Genomic DNA, 19,399 nt, shown 5'->3' with positions numbered 1-19,399 from the left:
AGTGCCTATGTTTCTTTCTATCCTACCATTTTGTTAGTGGGTGTAAGGACAAGAATACTTCTGTGTGATACTATTTTGTGCTAAAAATTACTTTCTAAGTATGGGACATATATTCTTGATCATGGTCAGTTTGTAATTGTTTAATGGAATGTCCAGTATATTTTTCTATTTTTCAATTTATACTGTTGAAAGGTTGAGAAAACTTGAGATTTTGTAGAGAACAGGTAAATACATAGATATCTAGTATGTGCATCAACAAACGAAATATAATAAGAGAATCCATGATATGATAGGACTAGAAAAGGACCCCAAACATCACTGTAAATCATTTCTAAAGGCTGGTTAAATTGATTAGAATTAGAATGAAATGGCAATGCATGCATCATAGACATACAGCAAAATTTACATAAAAGAGAAAGAGTCATGATTATTGATCTGTATTGGTGAAAGATTACATTTATTGAGAATCAAAGAGACAATCTTAGGTGCACAATGACCTAATTTTTTGTGCCAAATATCAAAATCATGATAAATAGCAGACAAGGCAATTGGATTAGATGTAATAATGGGTGATTTTGCTACTGCCATTCTTTTAAATTTGTAAACTCCTTCCTTAGAATATCATTGGAGTAGGATCTGGTGGGTGTCCGGAGATTTGAAATTACAAGCATGAGAATAAAATTCAAAGTAGCAATTATTATATTTAGTAAATTGGTAAATACTGATTAAATTGTTAGAGATATCAGGGACATGCAAAGGTTGTTTTAGAATAAATCTCATATTGTTATCAAGAGAAATTAGGTAAGAATGACCAATATGTGCAATAGGTGTTGAATTACCATTATCTAAAACTACTTGTTCTGTACCCTGAAAATCAGAGGAGGTTAGAAGACTGGAATGATCATTTGTGATGTGATGAGAAGCTCCAGAGTTTGAAAACCAAGAATTCTCAGAAGATGCAGCTGGTGAAGTGAAGTAAGCTCTTGGATTGTGAAAATTTGATTGTGGTAGTGAAGCAGATGTAGTTGCGGATGTTGAATTTACTTGAAAACTCCGATCAAATCTGTGAAAACAATTCATAGCAGTGTGTCTAGACTTGGCATTGAGATCGATTTGATGAGTTCCAATTATTTCTTCCTCCCCTCCAAGCTCTGCCACAACCTCATCTTACTGAGAAGTCTTTGCCATTTTTTCTATTGAAAATTTGTTTGAGTAAAATTGGACTAAACAATACTAAGATCTGATTTCTTGAATCTGTCCAGCATGTTTTCATGAGTGATGAGTAATGCTTCAGCATCAATTAGGCTCATAATGTTTGATTTTGACATCATAGAGATGTACATAGCATACTCCTCACTCAAACCTTCAGTGATTGCATCAAAATGTTCATCGGATGTTAATTGATGATCAACAGCAGCTAGGGAATCAACTACTTTCTTAATCTTCTGATCTTGAGATATTTACGTGTTGAGGATCCACCTTTCTTGATTCTCTTCAGCTCAGTCTTTAATTGTTTTACTGATCTTTGAAAAAACTTTCAAAATGTGCTTGAATTCTGTCCCACATTTAATGAGCAAAACGGCAACCAATCATCTTTGTCTTGAATGAGTCATCCATTGATTGCATTAGTCATGTTATCATCAACCCTATAGCAACTAAGTGTGAAGACAAATATCTTTCTAAACAAAGCGATCTAATGGTACCTTAAAACAATCTTCATATGCCCAACAAAAAGTAACTGAATGGTAATTAAACACCAATTTCAGTCGTTAATTAAAATAGACAAAAGAAGACATAAGCACAATGCAAACAACTAACAGAGGGAAATTAAACAGCATACATATAATTATTAGAAGACTAATTAATTAAGACAAGATAACACTTGAAACGTAACATTATTTATCTAAGCTTTCGGCAGTTCTCCTCGTCCGTATTAAGGATCATATAACACACCAATAGAGAAAGCCAACTTTAATTTTGTCCCACACACACATATATATATAACAGAACATTTATGCATGCTAGATGATGATGGGATCCAGAAGGAGAGCCGCGACGTGATCTTTTAGAAGTTCATTGTTTGTGTATTTATCCTCGAAGTTTTCATAAACCAACTCACTTGCACGTGCCAAGTTAAGATTGCAGTTAATCACAGGCTTTGGAATATTATCATGTGAGTTAAGGCACTCTTCATTTATATCCTTCCAACAATCACTTATTTCCTTGGAAATGAAACTGTAGGCCTCTTCCTGTGAAATGCCGTATTGTTTCATGCAACATTCAACTGCAGATGCAACATGCTTTCTTTCCTGCTCGACCTACAAATTAAAGGGTGCATGTCACATCCAAAAGTTGAATAACTCACTTATCATGTATCTATATATATTTTGGGTTAAACAAAACAGAGCGCTCATGTAATATTGGTTAAAATAAATATACATTTAGGGGAAAAAAATAAGACTCAGAAAAAAAAAAAAAAGCAATTTACCTTAGTAACTAAAGTCTTAGCTCATGCGTAATATATAATTATTTATATATTTTAAAATAAGTAACTTATGACATAATTTATATCTTCTAAAATTTCAAATATATAGTTCAATATCCTAAATTTATCAAATGGTGCATAAATGACATTATTGCACTAACTTTTTTTTCCCCGAAATTATTACATATTTTATTAACAAGAATATCACAATGGCACTAGAAATGGATGTTCTCAATTTTTTTTTAATTATTTGGTAAAATTTAATCTTTCACATTATATTTTTTAAATTAAAAAATTAATGAAAAAAAATACATGAATAATTATATTTTTAATACACCCCTCATGTAAGAGTCTTTTTTTGAGTTTTTGCATGAATTTTAGATATATGCAAAAAATTCGTGCAAATTTAAAAAAAAAACTCTTACGAGAAGGAATATGTTAATTATATAATTATTCAAATGTCTTTTCTTATAATTTTGAATGTTTGAAAGAAGTGATTTTATGAAAAAAAAAATCTCTTAGGAATAATAGTTTTTTAAAAAAAATGATAAAATCTTCTATATTATTAATTTTTTACATTTATTAATAAATTAATTAATTTATTCTATTAACAACTATGCTAGATGTATATTAAAATATACCATCAAAATAGAATACATCATGTTAAAATTTAAAATACTTATTAAAAATAAGTTAAACTACACATATATTAATACACAAATATATAGTGACTGAATTTGGTAGTTGATTTTAGTATGCAAATAATATTTTTGTTTTATTAATGATTTTAAATTGAATAAAATAAATTTATTGAGAATGATGTCCACCTTATGTGAGGATAAGTCATTTGCAAGTCTGATCATAAGTGAAACAGCATTTATGATTTTGGGATTACTGAAGTTCCAATCAAGCATCTCTTTGGTAGCAAAGTCTTGCATAACGATAAAGGTTGTTAGCATAAGAGGGTATGTACTCGTTTGAACTCCGTTAACCTTGTACTCATCATATGTTGGAATATGTTGCTCATGACACCATTTTGCTTCAATTAAGAAGGCTTGTGCCAATGTAGATATCTGCATTAATAATAATAATAATAATAATAATAATAATAATAATAATATGTAATTATTTAAATTAATGAAATAATTAAGTAGAGCCTACAGCTTGTTTAACATTTTCCAACACCAAGCTTGATCTTCCACTCTCTGTAGTAAGTGACACTATATCAACAAATAATTCTTCTACAAATGCATTAAAAACCACTGTGAAGCACTCTGGTAGAGAAGCAATGTAATTAATATCCCATCTGATGCAAATAGAAAATAAATAAATAAACTTTATGTTTGTGTGAAATAATTAATAATGAGATTGGCTAATCTTAATATATATATTTGTTTTCATTTTCAAATTGAGATAAATAATACAAAATTGGTGGTTAAAGAGAATAGAGATCAAATGAACCTTTTGATTGCCTCAGTCAAGAGTTGAAGCTCTTCAAATGTGCCAAAGACATCATAAGTATCATCAAGAAGACATATACATTCAAGCAATTTGCCTAATATCAATCTCCATGTACTATATTTTGACTCAGAGGATATGCATACTACCCAGAAGAATAACTCAACCACCCTATCTCTAGCATAAGTAACCTTTGTCGCAAAACCTGCATTTTTGCACCACCTGATGAATGAAATAATAATACCAATACAAGTCAATATACAAATAAAATGCACCTAGATGTTGAATCTTTATGTTCTGTTTTTAGAACATGTGCTTTAGTTAATTTTGGCTTGTATTTCCTCTTTTGTTTTTTTTTTTCCCTTTGGGTTTTCTGTGAAAGGTTTTAACGAAGCTCTATCCAAATGTATCGAGCATTAGTACATTTTATAAATAAAAACTAAAAATACTTCTTCTTTTATTTCAATAAACTTGTGAGTGATAACACGATTTACCTGGTGATATTACCAATTTCTTTTTGATGTAGACTTTGTAGCATATTGAAATCTAATTTCGCAAGAGCGAGAAGAACTTTGTCATGGGAAGGATTTTCTTTGTAAAATGACATATATGACCTTGCTCGTATCCTTGAAAATGTCTTGTGAAGAGGCAACCCTAAGCTTTGATTGATTTGGTCAGCAAGAGATGGACTCAATTGATTGATAATGGACTTAAGTTTATTGTATGTGAATTCATGTGCTTCCTCTAATATATCTTCTCCATGAACCCTTAATTGTGCAGCTTCATACAAGCTCCACATTCCTTGAACATCTTGAACAACAATTATTTCATCGAATTCTCTCTTTTTATTCTTGAATTTGTTGAAAACATGTGTATAACTCACATATACTAACTAATGTGAATCTATAATTGATAATTGGTATGGATTTTTATTATATATAAGATAAAAAAAATAGTTCTATATGTACCTGATGAAATGTAATATCCTTTTTGTCGCAGCAGACGAAAAAATAATGCAGTAAAGTGAAGGTTACGTTCTTCTATAGCAAGACTATTGTTGGTAAAATCATTATGGATTTGAACTAATATTTCATCGATTTCATCTTCAAAATGAGAAGATATACTCAAGCATTGAATTGAATCAATTAAATTTAATTTTTGTAAGATATTGTTGTCATTAGAAGACAAATTCATTTTCACTTTCTCCTTATGCATTTGAACTTCTTGTTTCATGGTTTCACTGACTTCCTGCAAATGTTTTCAGAATATTTAACTCAAAAGAGAGAAAAATCAGCGAATCAGAATATGTTATTTGTCCCTATATATGATCAACTCAACTTGATCTAGAGTTGTCATGAATCATGATGCGAACCTTTTTTTTTTTCACTTTTGTGGGATAATAAAAAAGATTGAAGTAGATTAAATTTTTCGATCATAAAAAATTTGATATTATGTTATAATACTGCTTCATTTAAAAATTTAAACTAATAAAAAAAAAACTTAAATTATTATATTTTAACAAAATTATTATTATATGATAATTTGTTGAAAAATTATCAGTTTGATTTGTACTGGTAAATAATGATTTATGTTTTCAGTTATTTATATAATTTTTCAATTTGGTTAATAGATATACTTTTAGGTTTTTAAAATTAAAAGTTAATATAAAAGTTCTTTTTTAAAAGAAACTATCTCGTCCAATCCCTTTCACATAGTCATAAAAAAAAGAAGACTGGCTTGACAAGGAAAAGGAAAGATCAAAATTTAGAAATCATATTTCAAATCAAAAGAAAAAAAGAGGGAAAAAAAAAGTAGTATTACTTGATAAATGTTATAATATGCTAGTAGTTTTATCGATACCTTACATGCTGATTAAGTTATTTTTTTAATTACTAATATAGAAATTAATAAATTTTTATTGACTTCATATAAGATGAAATTTGCTTTTCAGTAATGAGTTAACTTCAATAAAGTTATATTATTTATCTATATAATTATAGAAATGTTTATAAAATGCCGACTAGGCTATTTTAATAATATGACTATAAAACAAAACAAAAAATAGAAAATTTAACAAAATTATATAACTAGGGGGTTGCATTTGCATAATAGAAATACAATAAGATTGATAACTTCTTTTATATAACTAGGGATCCATGCATCCATATAATTATTATTCTTGTTAAAGCAACTTTACTTAAAACTACTTATAGTTTATTCAATTTACGCACTACTACATTTATCCAAGCATTATTTTAAGTCTCTTGCGTAGAAGTAATCAGATATATACTATCCATATTTTTAATATACTAATAATTCAAAAAAATACTACAATAATATATGTATAACAATACTCATATTTCATCGTACAAAAAATAAATAAGATACCAAAGATTTAGAATCAGCATATTTCAAGAAAGTATTTTGCCAAATGCTAGGAGCAAAATTTGCTGAGCATCGCTTTGAGTTAGATGGGATGTGTGGAATCGAACTCATCACTGGAACCGAAGCTGAAAATGACATGGTGGTTTTTTTATATGTATGGTATTGAGCAATGGACAATGTTAAGAGTTAAGAACAATCACTATATAAATGTGATTTCTAACGTGTCCTTCATTAATCATTAATTAGAGGGTTTAATACCGTCCATTGTTGGCAACAAAACATTGGTTAAAATGTTAAATTTTGCTTTCACATTAAATTTCATATCAACATCGGCAGCAATTTACTAACATTACACCTCAAAATTCATATAGCTTATAAAAATAATTCTTAAAAATATAAACGACAAATAAGTTTTTAAATAATTTAAAAATATAATGAAAATAATTAAAAATATTTTTATAAATAGTAAAAAATTTTATATTTAATAAATAACTTATGTATTTTATTCAAATTTTTGTAATGACATTTAAAAAATTACATAAAAGATACACGTAATAAATAGAAATAAAATTTAATTTCTAGAACTTTATTTTCATTTGAAAAAAACTAGTTATTCACATAAAATAAAATTTATTTGACAGAAAATTATTAAATTTTAAAAAATAAATTTTTTTAATAATAAATATAAAAATTATATCAAAATCTGATTTTTAATTTTTTAAAATATATATTTAATATCTATTATCATATTTTTAAATATTTTGATGACGACTTATTTATTATTCGTATTTTTTTAATTATTTTTGTCAACGATCAGCCATATGAATTTTTAAATACTATTTTAGTAGTATACTACAGCATGGATAGTTTGCTATTCGCATTGTCCATCATCTCTTTCTCTAAGAAAAACAAGTAAACAAATAAATAAAGTTTGAATAATTATTTTAATATTAGTTAGATTCGAAATTTACTAAATACTATTATCAACTCTTAATTTTCTAAACTTAAAAATAAATACTTAAACTAAGAACTTTGATTTTACAACAGATTAAAACTAAGCTAAGTAATGGGCTCATTTATTTGTACTTTTAGAACAAAAGTACTATTTTAACAAAATACTTATTTTATTGTTTGAGTTGTATGTTTTTTCCTCTTAAAGAAAATTAGAAGAAAAGCTTAATTAATTTCACTTTTTTCAAAAATAATTTGTGTTGTATATATTTCATATTATTATTAAAATAAAATAATTTTGATTAAAGTTTTAAAATATAATATATTTACTCTTTACTAATAATCTATTCAACTATATATTATTTTATATAAATAAATAATATAAAAGATTTTTTAGCAAATTTCATAGAATATGTAAAATAATTTTTGTATTTCGTATGACCATAATTATAATTCTATTAATTAAAAATATTAGTTACATTTTTTATATACAAATAACTTAATTTTTTCTGATTCTAATAAAATATATACTTCAATAAATATGCCTAAATGTAAAATAATTTTCTATTTCTACTTTTATTTTTGAAAAAATACTTCTCTCTCAATCTTACTAACAAATGAACCCGATATTCCTTTTCCCTTCCCAACTTTCATCTACATATTTAACTTAATAGTAACTTAAATAAAATTTACTATTTGAATTAAACAGTCGACAAATTTCTTATACAATAATAGAAATAAAATTCCAAGTGATAGCTAATCGAGATTGCAAAAAAATAAATGAAGATGTAAATTAAAATAGTTTAATTATTAGTTTATTTGTAATAAGTCTAAAATTTTTGTCAATTTAAAACTCTGATACATTTAAAATTTAATAATTTTAATTATAATATATATTTAAATAAACATACTGAATTATCATTTATGTTAGCTACATTATTTTCATTAAATAGAGTATAATACTTTAATAATAGATGTACTGTAGCAGCTAGGCTGCCGTTCATGCCTTCATCAATTCATATATGTTTGTGATTGAATAGAGAATAAGAAGTTAGACATGTCAATGAGTTATAGCTCAAATGGCATAGTCTTCTCATACTCAATTAAGAGATTGCGAGTTCAAGTCTCTTATCTTTGGTAAAAAAAAAAAAAAATAAGAAGTTAGACATACGTAACCTTTAATTGCCAATAACCTAATCACGATTTTAAATTTTAACGGTAAGGTATTAAAAATGACAAACGGAAGTTCAGCACTTGATTTAATGCGAAGACAAAATTTGACCTCTAAACCAGTACTTTGTTGCCAATTATAAATGATATCAAACCTCTAATTAATGAAAAGCACGCACCTATATAAAATATGGTTAAGGATCGGATCAAATATGCTTAAAATTTTAATTCCATCTACATGAAAATTATTGAATCAAATTAGATCTAATATCTACATTTTTTAAGTTTAAATTTGATCCAATTTATATATTTGTAGATGAGAATGGAATATCAGATATATCCGTAAATATAAAAATATTTTAAAAAATTTATTTTTATTAAAAATATCAATAAAAATCTTTTTTTTTTCGTTCTTTTAAATAAGTTTATTTTTAAAATATTATTAAACATATTTTTATAAATAATACAAATAAAATAATACAACATATATAATAACTATTAGTTGAAATAAAACATAAAAATAATATTTACATAAAAATAATATTTATTTATTTATGGGATAAGTATTGTTTTGGTCCCTTACGTTGAGGGTCAGAATCGAACCTGTCCCCAACGTAATTTTCGATTTAGAATCATACTTAACGTTCTTTTTTATTATTAAAATCGTCCTTTTAATTTTTTTTGGACAAAAATACCATCACCACTACCAACAAAATTACCTCCTCCACCAGTAGCACCACCACCACCACAACCACCACCACAACCACAACCAGCACCACCACTAACACCAACACCAATACCAACACAACCACAACCACAACCACAACCACAACCACCACCAACCACAACCACCACCAAGAAAGCAGGAAACAACACCAAACAGAAACAGAAACAACACCAAACAGAAACAGAAAACAAGAAAGCAGAAGCAAGGCGTGAGGCGGAGGCAGAGACGGAAGCGGAAGCGGCGAGGCGTGAGGCGGTAGAAGCGAGGCGGAGGCGGCGAGGCGGAGCCGACGAGGTGGAGGCGGCGAGACGGAGGCGACAGAAGCGAGGCGGAGGCGGCGAGGCGTGAGGCGGCAGAAGCGAGGCGGAGGCGGCAGGCGGACTCCAACGGCAGTGGCTCGCCGTCCCTCTCCTCCCTCTCCCCTTCCCCCCACCCCCATCCCACCCCGCGTTCTTTCCCCCTTCCCCCTTCGCTGCCGCCGTCCTCCTCCCCCTCTCCCCTTCCCCCCACCCCCACCCCGCGTCCTTTCCCCCTTCCCCCTTCCGCCGCCGTCCCCCTCCCCCCTTTCCCCTTTCCCCTTCCCCCCACCCCGAACCGGCTTCTTTTCCGGCTTCTTCCACTTCCCCTCCTCCCTCTCTTTGCCGCCGGCGCCGTTCCCCCGCCGTACCCCTTCCCCCCTTCCCCTTCGCCCCTTCCCTCTTTCCCTCCCCTCCCTCTTCGTAAACCCTTTTCTCCCTCCCCCCAACGCGTTTTATTTTTTTAATTTTTTAATTTTTTATTTTAGGGGTAGTTTAGGAATAAATTAAAAAATTTTATTAGAAATGACGATTTTAAATTCAAATATGACTTTAAGGATGATTTTAAATCAAAATATACATTAGGGACGGGTTCGATTCCGACCCTCAACGTGAGGGACCAAAACAATACTTATCCCTTTATTTATTTATTTTTACGAATTTACAGATATATAGATACCTATATAAAATCTATCATCCGATCCTGTTAATATGCGAATTTGATCTGATTCGATAACTTTATAGATCAAATCAATATCTATAATCTTCGATCAAATTCAAATAAACACATGAATATATGGATTAAATCTAATCTATAAACATTCTTAACTTAATTTTTAAAGTGATCCCTAATATTTATAATATTTATTAATTTAGTATCTTAAATTAAAAAATTATTATACTAACTTTTGAGATTTATTTCTAAACACTATTTTAGTCCTTTAATCTTTCTCCATCAATAAATAAAATATTGGACTAGCCCAGTCACGTTAAACGCTATAACAATTTGACGTGACAATATTTATTTTAAGGCCAATACTATGGTGCTGAAAGAAAAATTTTTCAGTTGGTGCTGAAAATATGTCATAGAAGAAAAAGCAACACGTGTTTATTTTGTTGGTAAAGTTTCGACAATTCTGCAGCTTGTTCAGAGAATGTTGTATAAGATAATTAATTAGTTGAAGATGATTATGATCTTGGCCTTTTTTGATGATCCAGCAATAATTTGATAAAATAATTGGGCTGACTATGGTTTGATTTTTTTTGTTATATTATTGAACAAAGATGAAGTGATTAAAATATATGATGGGCTATATTGGCGATGGGGTTATATAGGGTTTATTTTTTAAATATATTTTTAAAAATTTTCTATTGAATTGATAATTTTTGGTCAGTTTAACATAATATGCATTTTTTTATTGAGGGAGATGGTAATTATTAATTTAGTTATTGAAATTATCATGATAAAAAGAAATTAAAATTATAAAAAAAATTATTATACTAAGTGTGTATTTAGATTGAAGTTTGTAAATGAGAGCTTGTATAAAATTGATTTTGATTGTTGAGAGTAGCATGATTTATGTTTATCAAGTTTTTATATGGATTATAGTAAATTAAAAAGTCGTTTAGATTATATTACTCAAAATTACTTTTAAATAAAAAATTATTAAAAAAGACATGAACTTAAATAGTTATTTGATATTATGTTATCTTTTTATTTTAAGTATTTAAATAAATTTTATTAATCAAATTTATAATAAAAATTAATATTTATTTATTGAATTAAAATTAGCATAAAAAATTGACAAAATATATTTTATATCAAAACCATAAATAATATACAAATAATATATATAAAAATATATTTTATGAAATTAGATTACTCATAATTTATTTAGTATTATTTTGGGTTATAAATATTACTTTGTTCTATAGTTATAGTTAGTTTTTATTTATTTTGTCCTTTATTTTTTTTTCATAGTTTCTTTAGTATTCACATCTTTTGTATATATAATTAATTTTTATAAAATTTTATTTTTTTCTTATACGAATTCTTGTCTTCTATTTTTTTTTGTTGTACTTTATTTTTTATATGTACAAATTTTTTTTATTTGTTTAACTCATTTAAAACTTGTAATTGTAATAGTTGTATATTATGTTTATTATTGTAATTTTTTTATAATATAAATTATTCACCCTACTAAAAAGAATAAAATAAATAAAAAATTAATTATAACTAACAATAGAATCATACCAATAAAAAATTTATAATAAAAAATAATACTAAATAAATCATGAGTAATCTAATTTAATGAACTATATTTTTATATATTATTTATGTTTTTTATATAAAAGATATTTTGTCAATTTCTTATGCTAATTTTAATTCAATAAGTAAATATTAATTTTTATTATTAACTTGATTAATAAAATTAATTTAAATATCTAAAATATAAAGATAAGATAATATAAAATAACTATTTAATTAAATTCATGTCTTTTTAATAATTTTTATCTAAAATTGATTTTGAGTAATATAATCCAAGCAACATTTAATTTACTATAATCTATTTTGATATAAAAATTTACCAAACATAAATCATGCTAATTCCAGCTCACTTTTAATCAATATTAATTTTTTCATCTACAAACTTTAATCTAAACATACACTCAGTAATAATAAATTTTTTTTTTAAATTTCAATTTTTTTTGTCATGACAATTTCAATAACTAAATTAACAATTAGTATCACCATCAACAACAAAAAAATGAACTGCATACTATGTCAAACTGACTAAAAGTTAACAACTCAACAGAAAACTTCCAAAAATATATTTAGAAAAAAACTCATTTATAACTCCATAGCCAATTCAACCCGTCATATATTTTACTCACTTCATCTTTATTTAATAATACAACAAAAAAAACCAAACCTTATTATGAGCCTAAATATTTTTTAAATCCTAAAAAAAAAAGTCCAATACCATAATCATCATTATTAACACATTTTTTTATCAACTGATTAATTATACTTAATCCTCATATATCACACTCTGCTATTATACAGAAATTATCCAAAATTTTAGCAATAATCTAAACACGCATTCTTTTTTCCTCTATGTCGAGTACTTTCAGCAAAAAAAAATTTTCTTTTAGCACGTTAATCTCTTCCCTTTATAACTCTAATTTATTCTTATTATTGATCTCTGTTGTGCTGCATTTTTTTACCTTTTCTTATTCTTCTTCTTTTCTTTTTTTTTTTTTTTTTACTTTTTTTTCCGAAGGTTTCTCTTTCATCTCCAGTAACTTCTAGTTTGAAGAACCATAATGCGAGGTGAAAGCACCCTAGCTGGTAGCTCTAGCGTGCCCTTCACTAGTTAGAGAGTATTGTTGGCAACAAACCATTGGTTCTATAAAGCATGAATATTTTTTTAATTTATCTTATTCACTTATTAGACACATTTTCAATACGACACTCATCGATATTTGTTCGATATGCATATTTTTTGTGTCTAAATCGTGTCTTGATAAAAAATAAAAAATTTTTTTGGACATATTTGGATGCACCTAAATACTATCACGTGTCAGCATATCCAATATTATTCTTAACATATATTCTTAAAATGAATTTAGAAATAATATATTACTGATTATTAAAACAAAAAATATTTTAAATATTTTATATAATTAAAAATAATAATTAAAATTTTAATTTATATTTTAATATCAATAAAATATCAAAATATCATTATAATTTATCCAAAAAAATACTTTATACTTTATATATATGTTATGTTCTATATCTTATAAAAAATTTAAATTTATATATTTACGTATTTTATATCATATCGTATTCTGTATCCATATCAATATTCATGCATCATAACATTGGTTAAAATGTTAAATTTTACTTTCACATTAAATTTCATACCAACGTCGGCAACAATTTACTATGCAACCCCCAAAATTGATGAGAGGGGATAATCTGCAGCTTGGATAATCTCCTAACATTATATTAAAAGTTTATATCATTGAAAAAAATAATTTAAAAAAAATAATAAATAAAATTTTAATAATTTAAAAATTTGATAAAATAACAAAAAAATATTATATTTTTTATAAATAAAAAAAATATATTTAGTATATCCAAATTTTTGTAGCAATATTTAGATAACTATTTAAAAAATACATGAAAAAAATTGAAATAAAAATTGATTTCTAGACTTTTGTTTTTATTTTTTTTAAAAAATTAGTTATTTGCATAAAAAAATTTACTTGACAAAAAATTATCAAATTTTTAAAAAAAATTATTTTTTTAATAATACATACAAAAAAGTTATATCAAAATTTAATTTTTAAATTATTTTTAAAATATATATTTAATATCTAATAATTTTTGTCACATTTTAAACTTTTTTGGAGACTTATTTGTTATTTGTATTTTTAAAATTACTTTTGTTAGTGATATAAATTTTAGATACTACTATAGCCTGTATAGTTTGCTCTCTCTCTAAAAAAACAAAACAAACAAATAAAGTTTGACTAATTATTTTAATAATATTAATTAGATTGTAAATTTAATAAATATTATTATCAAATTTTAATTTTCTAAAATTAAAAATAAATAACTCTAGACTAAGAACTTTGTTTCTTATTCTTCATAGTTTGACATTTTATAAGAAAAATAATATCTATATTTGATTTTACAACGAATTGAAACTAAGCTAATTAATGGGCTCATTTATTTATTTGTACTTTTGGAACAAAGGTTTTTTTTTAAATACTTATTTTATTGTTTGAGTTGTTTGTTTTTTTTCTTCTTAAAGAAAGTTAGAAGCAAAATAATTAATAAAATAAAATAAAATAAAATAATTTTAATTAAAGTTTTAAAAATATAGAATATTTATTCTTTACTAATAATCTATGCAACTATAATATTTTGTGTTAATAGTCAATTTAATCCTTAAAAGATCCACTACAAGAATTTGACAAATTAGCGACGAATTTTTGTGAGAAATATTTTTTGTCACTAATCCATCACTAACTTGCGAGGAATTAGTGACGCACTAACGACAAAATTAATGAGCGGTTACAAAATACCCGAACTTGAGAAAAACGACTGATAAGCGAGAGATTTACGAGTAAGTTTGTTTCTCGCAGATTGACTTTTGTAACTAAAAAAAAGAGTGAGGAAAATTTCCTTGCTAATTTCTCAAATTAATTAGCGAGTGACAATGTTCTAGCAAATCAGTCACTTAGGGGTTCAATCGAATAAAAGTAAAGTAGCGAGTGATATTATTGTCACTATTCCGTCACAAGTGTTGATATACAATTAGCGAGAAACAATTCACACACTAGTTCGTTGCTAAATAAACTTTGTGTGAAAAGGCTAATTAGTGAGGAACAATGTCCCTAGCTAATCCGTCATAAAGACTTAAAATGCATTCTGCGATGGACAAATTCCTAGCTAATTTGTCGCCAAAGTTTTTATTTTTAGCGAGCAATTCGTTTCTCGCTAATTTGTCGCATAATATTGTAAAATTCAAAATTAGGGTAGCGACAGAAGACAATCGTCACTAACTCGTCGCAACGGATATATCATTCAGTTAGGAAAGTGTTCCTTGCTAATTAGTCGCTAAAGTGGAAATACGGATATTGAGCGCCTATGACCTAAGTAGCGAGAAATTTGCCACTGTTTAACAACTGACGCACTTTGTTCGCTGATTTCAAGTCGCTGATTAGCGGGCGAAATACATTTGTCGCTAAGTTGTCGCAAGTTTAATTTAGCGAGCGACTTGACAACTGCAATCTTGTCGCAAAGCAAAAGCTATATCCTACCTATTTTATAGCAAATTACTCGCTAACCTCGTTGGAAATCAATCGCAAAGTTATAACAAATCCAAAGCTAATCGAGAAAATTTTAGAAGTAACTAGTCGCAATAGAGTCACTAATCAAAAGCTTATTTAGTGAGGAATTAGCGACTGTTTAACAACCGATAGACTTTTCTCGCTTATTTCATGTTGCTACTAATTTGTTAGAAAAAATGTTAGTCCTTATTCTGTCCTTATTTCATGTTGCTACTAATCACTAACCTCTATATAAATTCATAGAAAATTCATGAAAAGTTTGAAGCAAATTTGCCAAGTACGCTAATGTAAATTGTCACAATTTTGTCACTAATCTAAGCTATTTTAAATGAGACAATAATTAAAGTCTCAAAGTCGTGACTAATAATTAGCTAGCTAATTTTTAATAACTAATAATTTACAATATTCTAGCAAGAAGTCAATTCTCAAAAATTTTACAAACAACTCAAATCAAAAGCTTTTTCTTAAAAAATATTTTTTTCCCTATTAGATCACAAATTTATCGTTATTTTTAATAGAAAGTTTGCTATTAATTTGAATTGAAGTTTTAAATTAATATATTTTAAAGACAAATTAAAAAATTTAATATTTTTAGAAAATGAGAGCATAATGTTGATATTTTCAATCACAAAATATAGGGTAAAATACTTAAATAAACCAAATGTATGCAAATATTACTAATATCACCCAAAGCAAGAAATGATACGTGAATCTCCCAAAGGTATTTTTTATACCAATCGAATTAGGGTAATTAGATTTACAAATTTTAGTAGTAAATTGAATTAGACTAATAGATTTATTAGGTGAGTTTTAACTACACATAAATCGAATCAAGCTAGCCAGATTTATGCATGGGCATGGGTGGTATGTTTCCAAATAAATCTAACCAGCCTAATTCAATTTATATAGGACGGAGGGCTTTATATAAATATTAGATGAGTATGAAAAGACTATATCATTTGAGTTATAACTCGTTCACATGCCATTGATTTATTAGGGTGATTTGCCATAATAATAATAATAATAATAATAATAATAATAATAATAATAATAATAATAATAATAATAATAATAATAATAATAATAATAATAATAATAATAATACGTATTCACGATCACAAAAAATTATTTTCTATAATATTTTTTGAGAAAAAATAATAAATATTTAAAGAATAATTAAATACGTGTTCATATTAAAATAACATTGAATATTATATTATTATGGTTTTGTTTTTATTATTTAAAAATTAAATTTTATAATTTAACATTTTTATTCTATTTAAATTATCATTAAGTTATGGACAAAAATAAATATTTAAATGTAAAATTAAAATTAATATCCAAAAATTAATAGTATAAAGTACAACCAGTTAAAAAAATACTTAAAAATCTCATAAAAAATTTATACTTATCCAATAGAATTATTATTATTATTATTATTATTATTATTATTATTATTATTATTATTATTATTATTAAATACTATAGAGACTGTTGGATAGTGATGTTTATTTCTACTTAAATATTAAATAATAATAATTTATTATTATTATTATTATTATTATTATTATTATTATTATTATTATTATTATTATCACTTATAAATACCAAATATGTATTTTATAAATAGATTTAAAATTAATGCACTAGTACTTAACTTTTTTTTAACATATACTCAATTATTTATATATTAAATATTTGGAGTTTGAATTATGTGAACATGTACTCAATTATTTATATAGATTTGAGATAGTAAAATCCAAATAAATCTTTAACCCTAATCTCATATTTACGTAAAAGTAAACATTACCATCCAGCAGTCTCTATAGTATTTAATAATAATAATAATAATAATAACAATAATAATAATTCTATCAAATAAGTATAAAATTTTTTATAAGATTTGTAAGTATTTTTTTAATTTGTTGTACTCTTTACTATTAGTTTTTGATATTAATTTTAACTTTATATTTAAATATTTATTTTTGTCCATAGCTTAGTGATGATAATTTAAGTAGAATAAAAATGTTAAATTATAAAATTTAATATTTAAATAATTAAAACAAAATTATATTAATATAATAGTCAATGTTATTTCAATATGAACACGTATTCAATTATTTTTTAAATATTTATTATTTTTTTAAAAATATTATAAAAAATAATTCTTTGTGATCCTAAATACGTATTATTATTATTATTATTATTATTATTATTATTATTATTATTATTATTATTATTATTATTATTATTATTATTATTATTATTATTATTATTATTATTATTATTATTATTATTATTATTATTATTATTATTATTATTATTATTATTATTATTATTAGGACAAATCACACTAATAAATCAATAGCATGTAAATCGAAATAGGGCAGCTAGATTTATATAAAGTCTTCCGTCCTATATAAATCGAATTTGGCTGGTTAGATTTACTTAGAAACATATGAATGTGTAAATCGATATTACCTGTTTCAATTTATATGTAGGTAAAGCTCATCTAATAAATCTATTTAGTCTAATTCGATTTACTACTAAAATTTGTAAATCTAATTATCGTAATTCGATTTATATACAAAATGCCTTTGGGAGATTCACATACCATTTCTTGGTTTGGATGATTTTGGTAATATTTGCATGCATTTGATTTATTTAAGTATTTTACCCCAAAATATACTAGAAAAATATATAATAAATAAGATAATTAAATTATTATATATGAGAATTTATTTTTATATGATCGTACAAGTTTTATTATTAATTAGAATAATTTTAAAATTCATTCAATAAAGATTAATTTGAGCTAGCTTTTAAATTAATTAGGATTGTCAAAATGAGTCAAATCCATCGGACTAGCTCGTTTATTTGACATAAATAGATGGATATTTAACTCTAAAATCAAACTTGTAAAAATGCAAGTCTAAACAACTTAGCCATAGTTATCAGAACCAGACCAGCCGGCCAGTTCGACCAAAAAACCAGTGAACCGATGTCATATCCGGTTCGGTTCATTATTAAGACCAGACCTGCATTGACTCGGTCAAAAACGGTCAAATAGTTAAAAACCAGATGATTTTGTCACGAACCAGACTCAGTTTAGGTAGTTGATGACCCGCACTTCCTCCTTGACCCGCGTGCTCCACACATAGACCAGTGGGGGGTGTGGATCACTGTAGGATCATCTATTTGAATCCCCTTCAAAAGTGGCATCTCTAAGGTTCGATCCTTGAACCTAAGAGTGAGTAAATGATGGATATTTGACTCTAAAATCAAACTCGTAAAAAATGCAAGTCTAAATGACTTTGACATAGTTATCAGAACCGAATCGGATCGGACCGATCGGTTCAACTGAAAAAATAGTGAATTGATGTCCTATCCGGTTCGGTTCATAATTAAGATCGGACTTGCAATTAACTCAATCAATGGCGGTCAAAAATTAAAATCGAACAATTTTGTTGCGAACTGGACTCGGTTTAGGCAGTTGACCCGCACTTCCTCCTTGATCCGCACACTCCATACGTAGACTAGTGGGGTGTGGATCACTGTAAAAGCATCTATTTGAATCTCCTTAAAAAAATGGCTTTTTAAGGTTCAATCCTTAAACCTGAGAGTGAGTAAAAGCCCCATCTCACTGTGACAAGTGAATCTTCAATAGATGTAATGCTTATAATTTATATATACCATATTATTTTATATGTGCCACTAGTAGATTTTTTTTATTATATTTGCTCATTATTTTATGTATTATATAAAAGTATCGATTATATCATAATTTACATATAATTTAATTAAATCAAATTTAAATAATATAAAATGTTATTATCATTTAATTTTTACTTTTAATATTTAAATTTTGATTTTATTATAATTTTATATATTTATTAAATTATTACCGGGTTAAACAGTTCGACCAATAACCTACCAGTTGAACCACACTAACCCAGTGATTCAGTAATTTGATCGGGTTAATTGCTAGTTCGATTCTGATAACTATAGTTTTAGCTTGATCAACAAAAAAAATAACAAATTTAGATTTTTCATGTTTAT

At 26.1% G+C, this 19,399-nt stretch overlaps 1 protein-coding gene across 1 annotated transcript; it reads right to left on the bottom strand.

The window, feature by feature from the left end:
- Nucleotides 1–2,021: 2,021 nt before the first annotated feature.
- Nucleotides 2,022–3,564, bottom strand: LOC112769656 (probable sesquiterpene synthase). Its single transcript, XM_029294881.2, has 2 exons — nt 3,313–3,564; nt 2,022–2,318 (listed from the first exon to the last, which is right to left on the bottom strand). Exons 1-2 carry the CDS (start codon nt 3,562–3,564, stop codon nt 2,022–2,024), a joined length of 549 nt encoding a protein of 182 aa, XP_029150714.2.
- Between the last annotated feature and the right edge of the window lie 15,835 nt (nt 3,565–19,399).

This window comes from Arachis hypogaea, chromosome 18 (genome assembly GCF_003086295.3).
Source record: "Arachis hypogaea cultivar Tifrunner chromosome 18, arahy.Tifrunner.gnm2.J5K5, whole genome shotgun sequence".
In the NCBI taxonomy this organism is placed as follows: domain Eukaryota; kingdom Viridiplantae; phylum Streptophyta; class Magnoliopsida; order Fabales; family Fabaceae; genus Arachis; species Arachis hypogaea.
Note: the sequence above shows the minus strand (reverse complement) of the source record. Positions and strands in the feature narration are given on the sequence as shown.

Coding starts and splice junctions, on each gene's coding strand:
- LOC112769656 (XM_029294881.2), bottom strand. CDS start 3,564: ATGCAGATATCTACATTGGCACAAGCCTTCTTAATTGAAGCAAAATGG. Junction 2,319..3,312: donor ATGACTTATCCTCACATAAG/GTGGACATCATT, acceptor TTTAATTTGTAG/GTCGAGCAGGAAAGAAAGCA.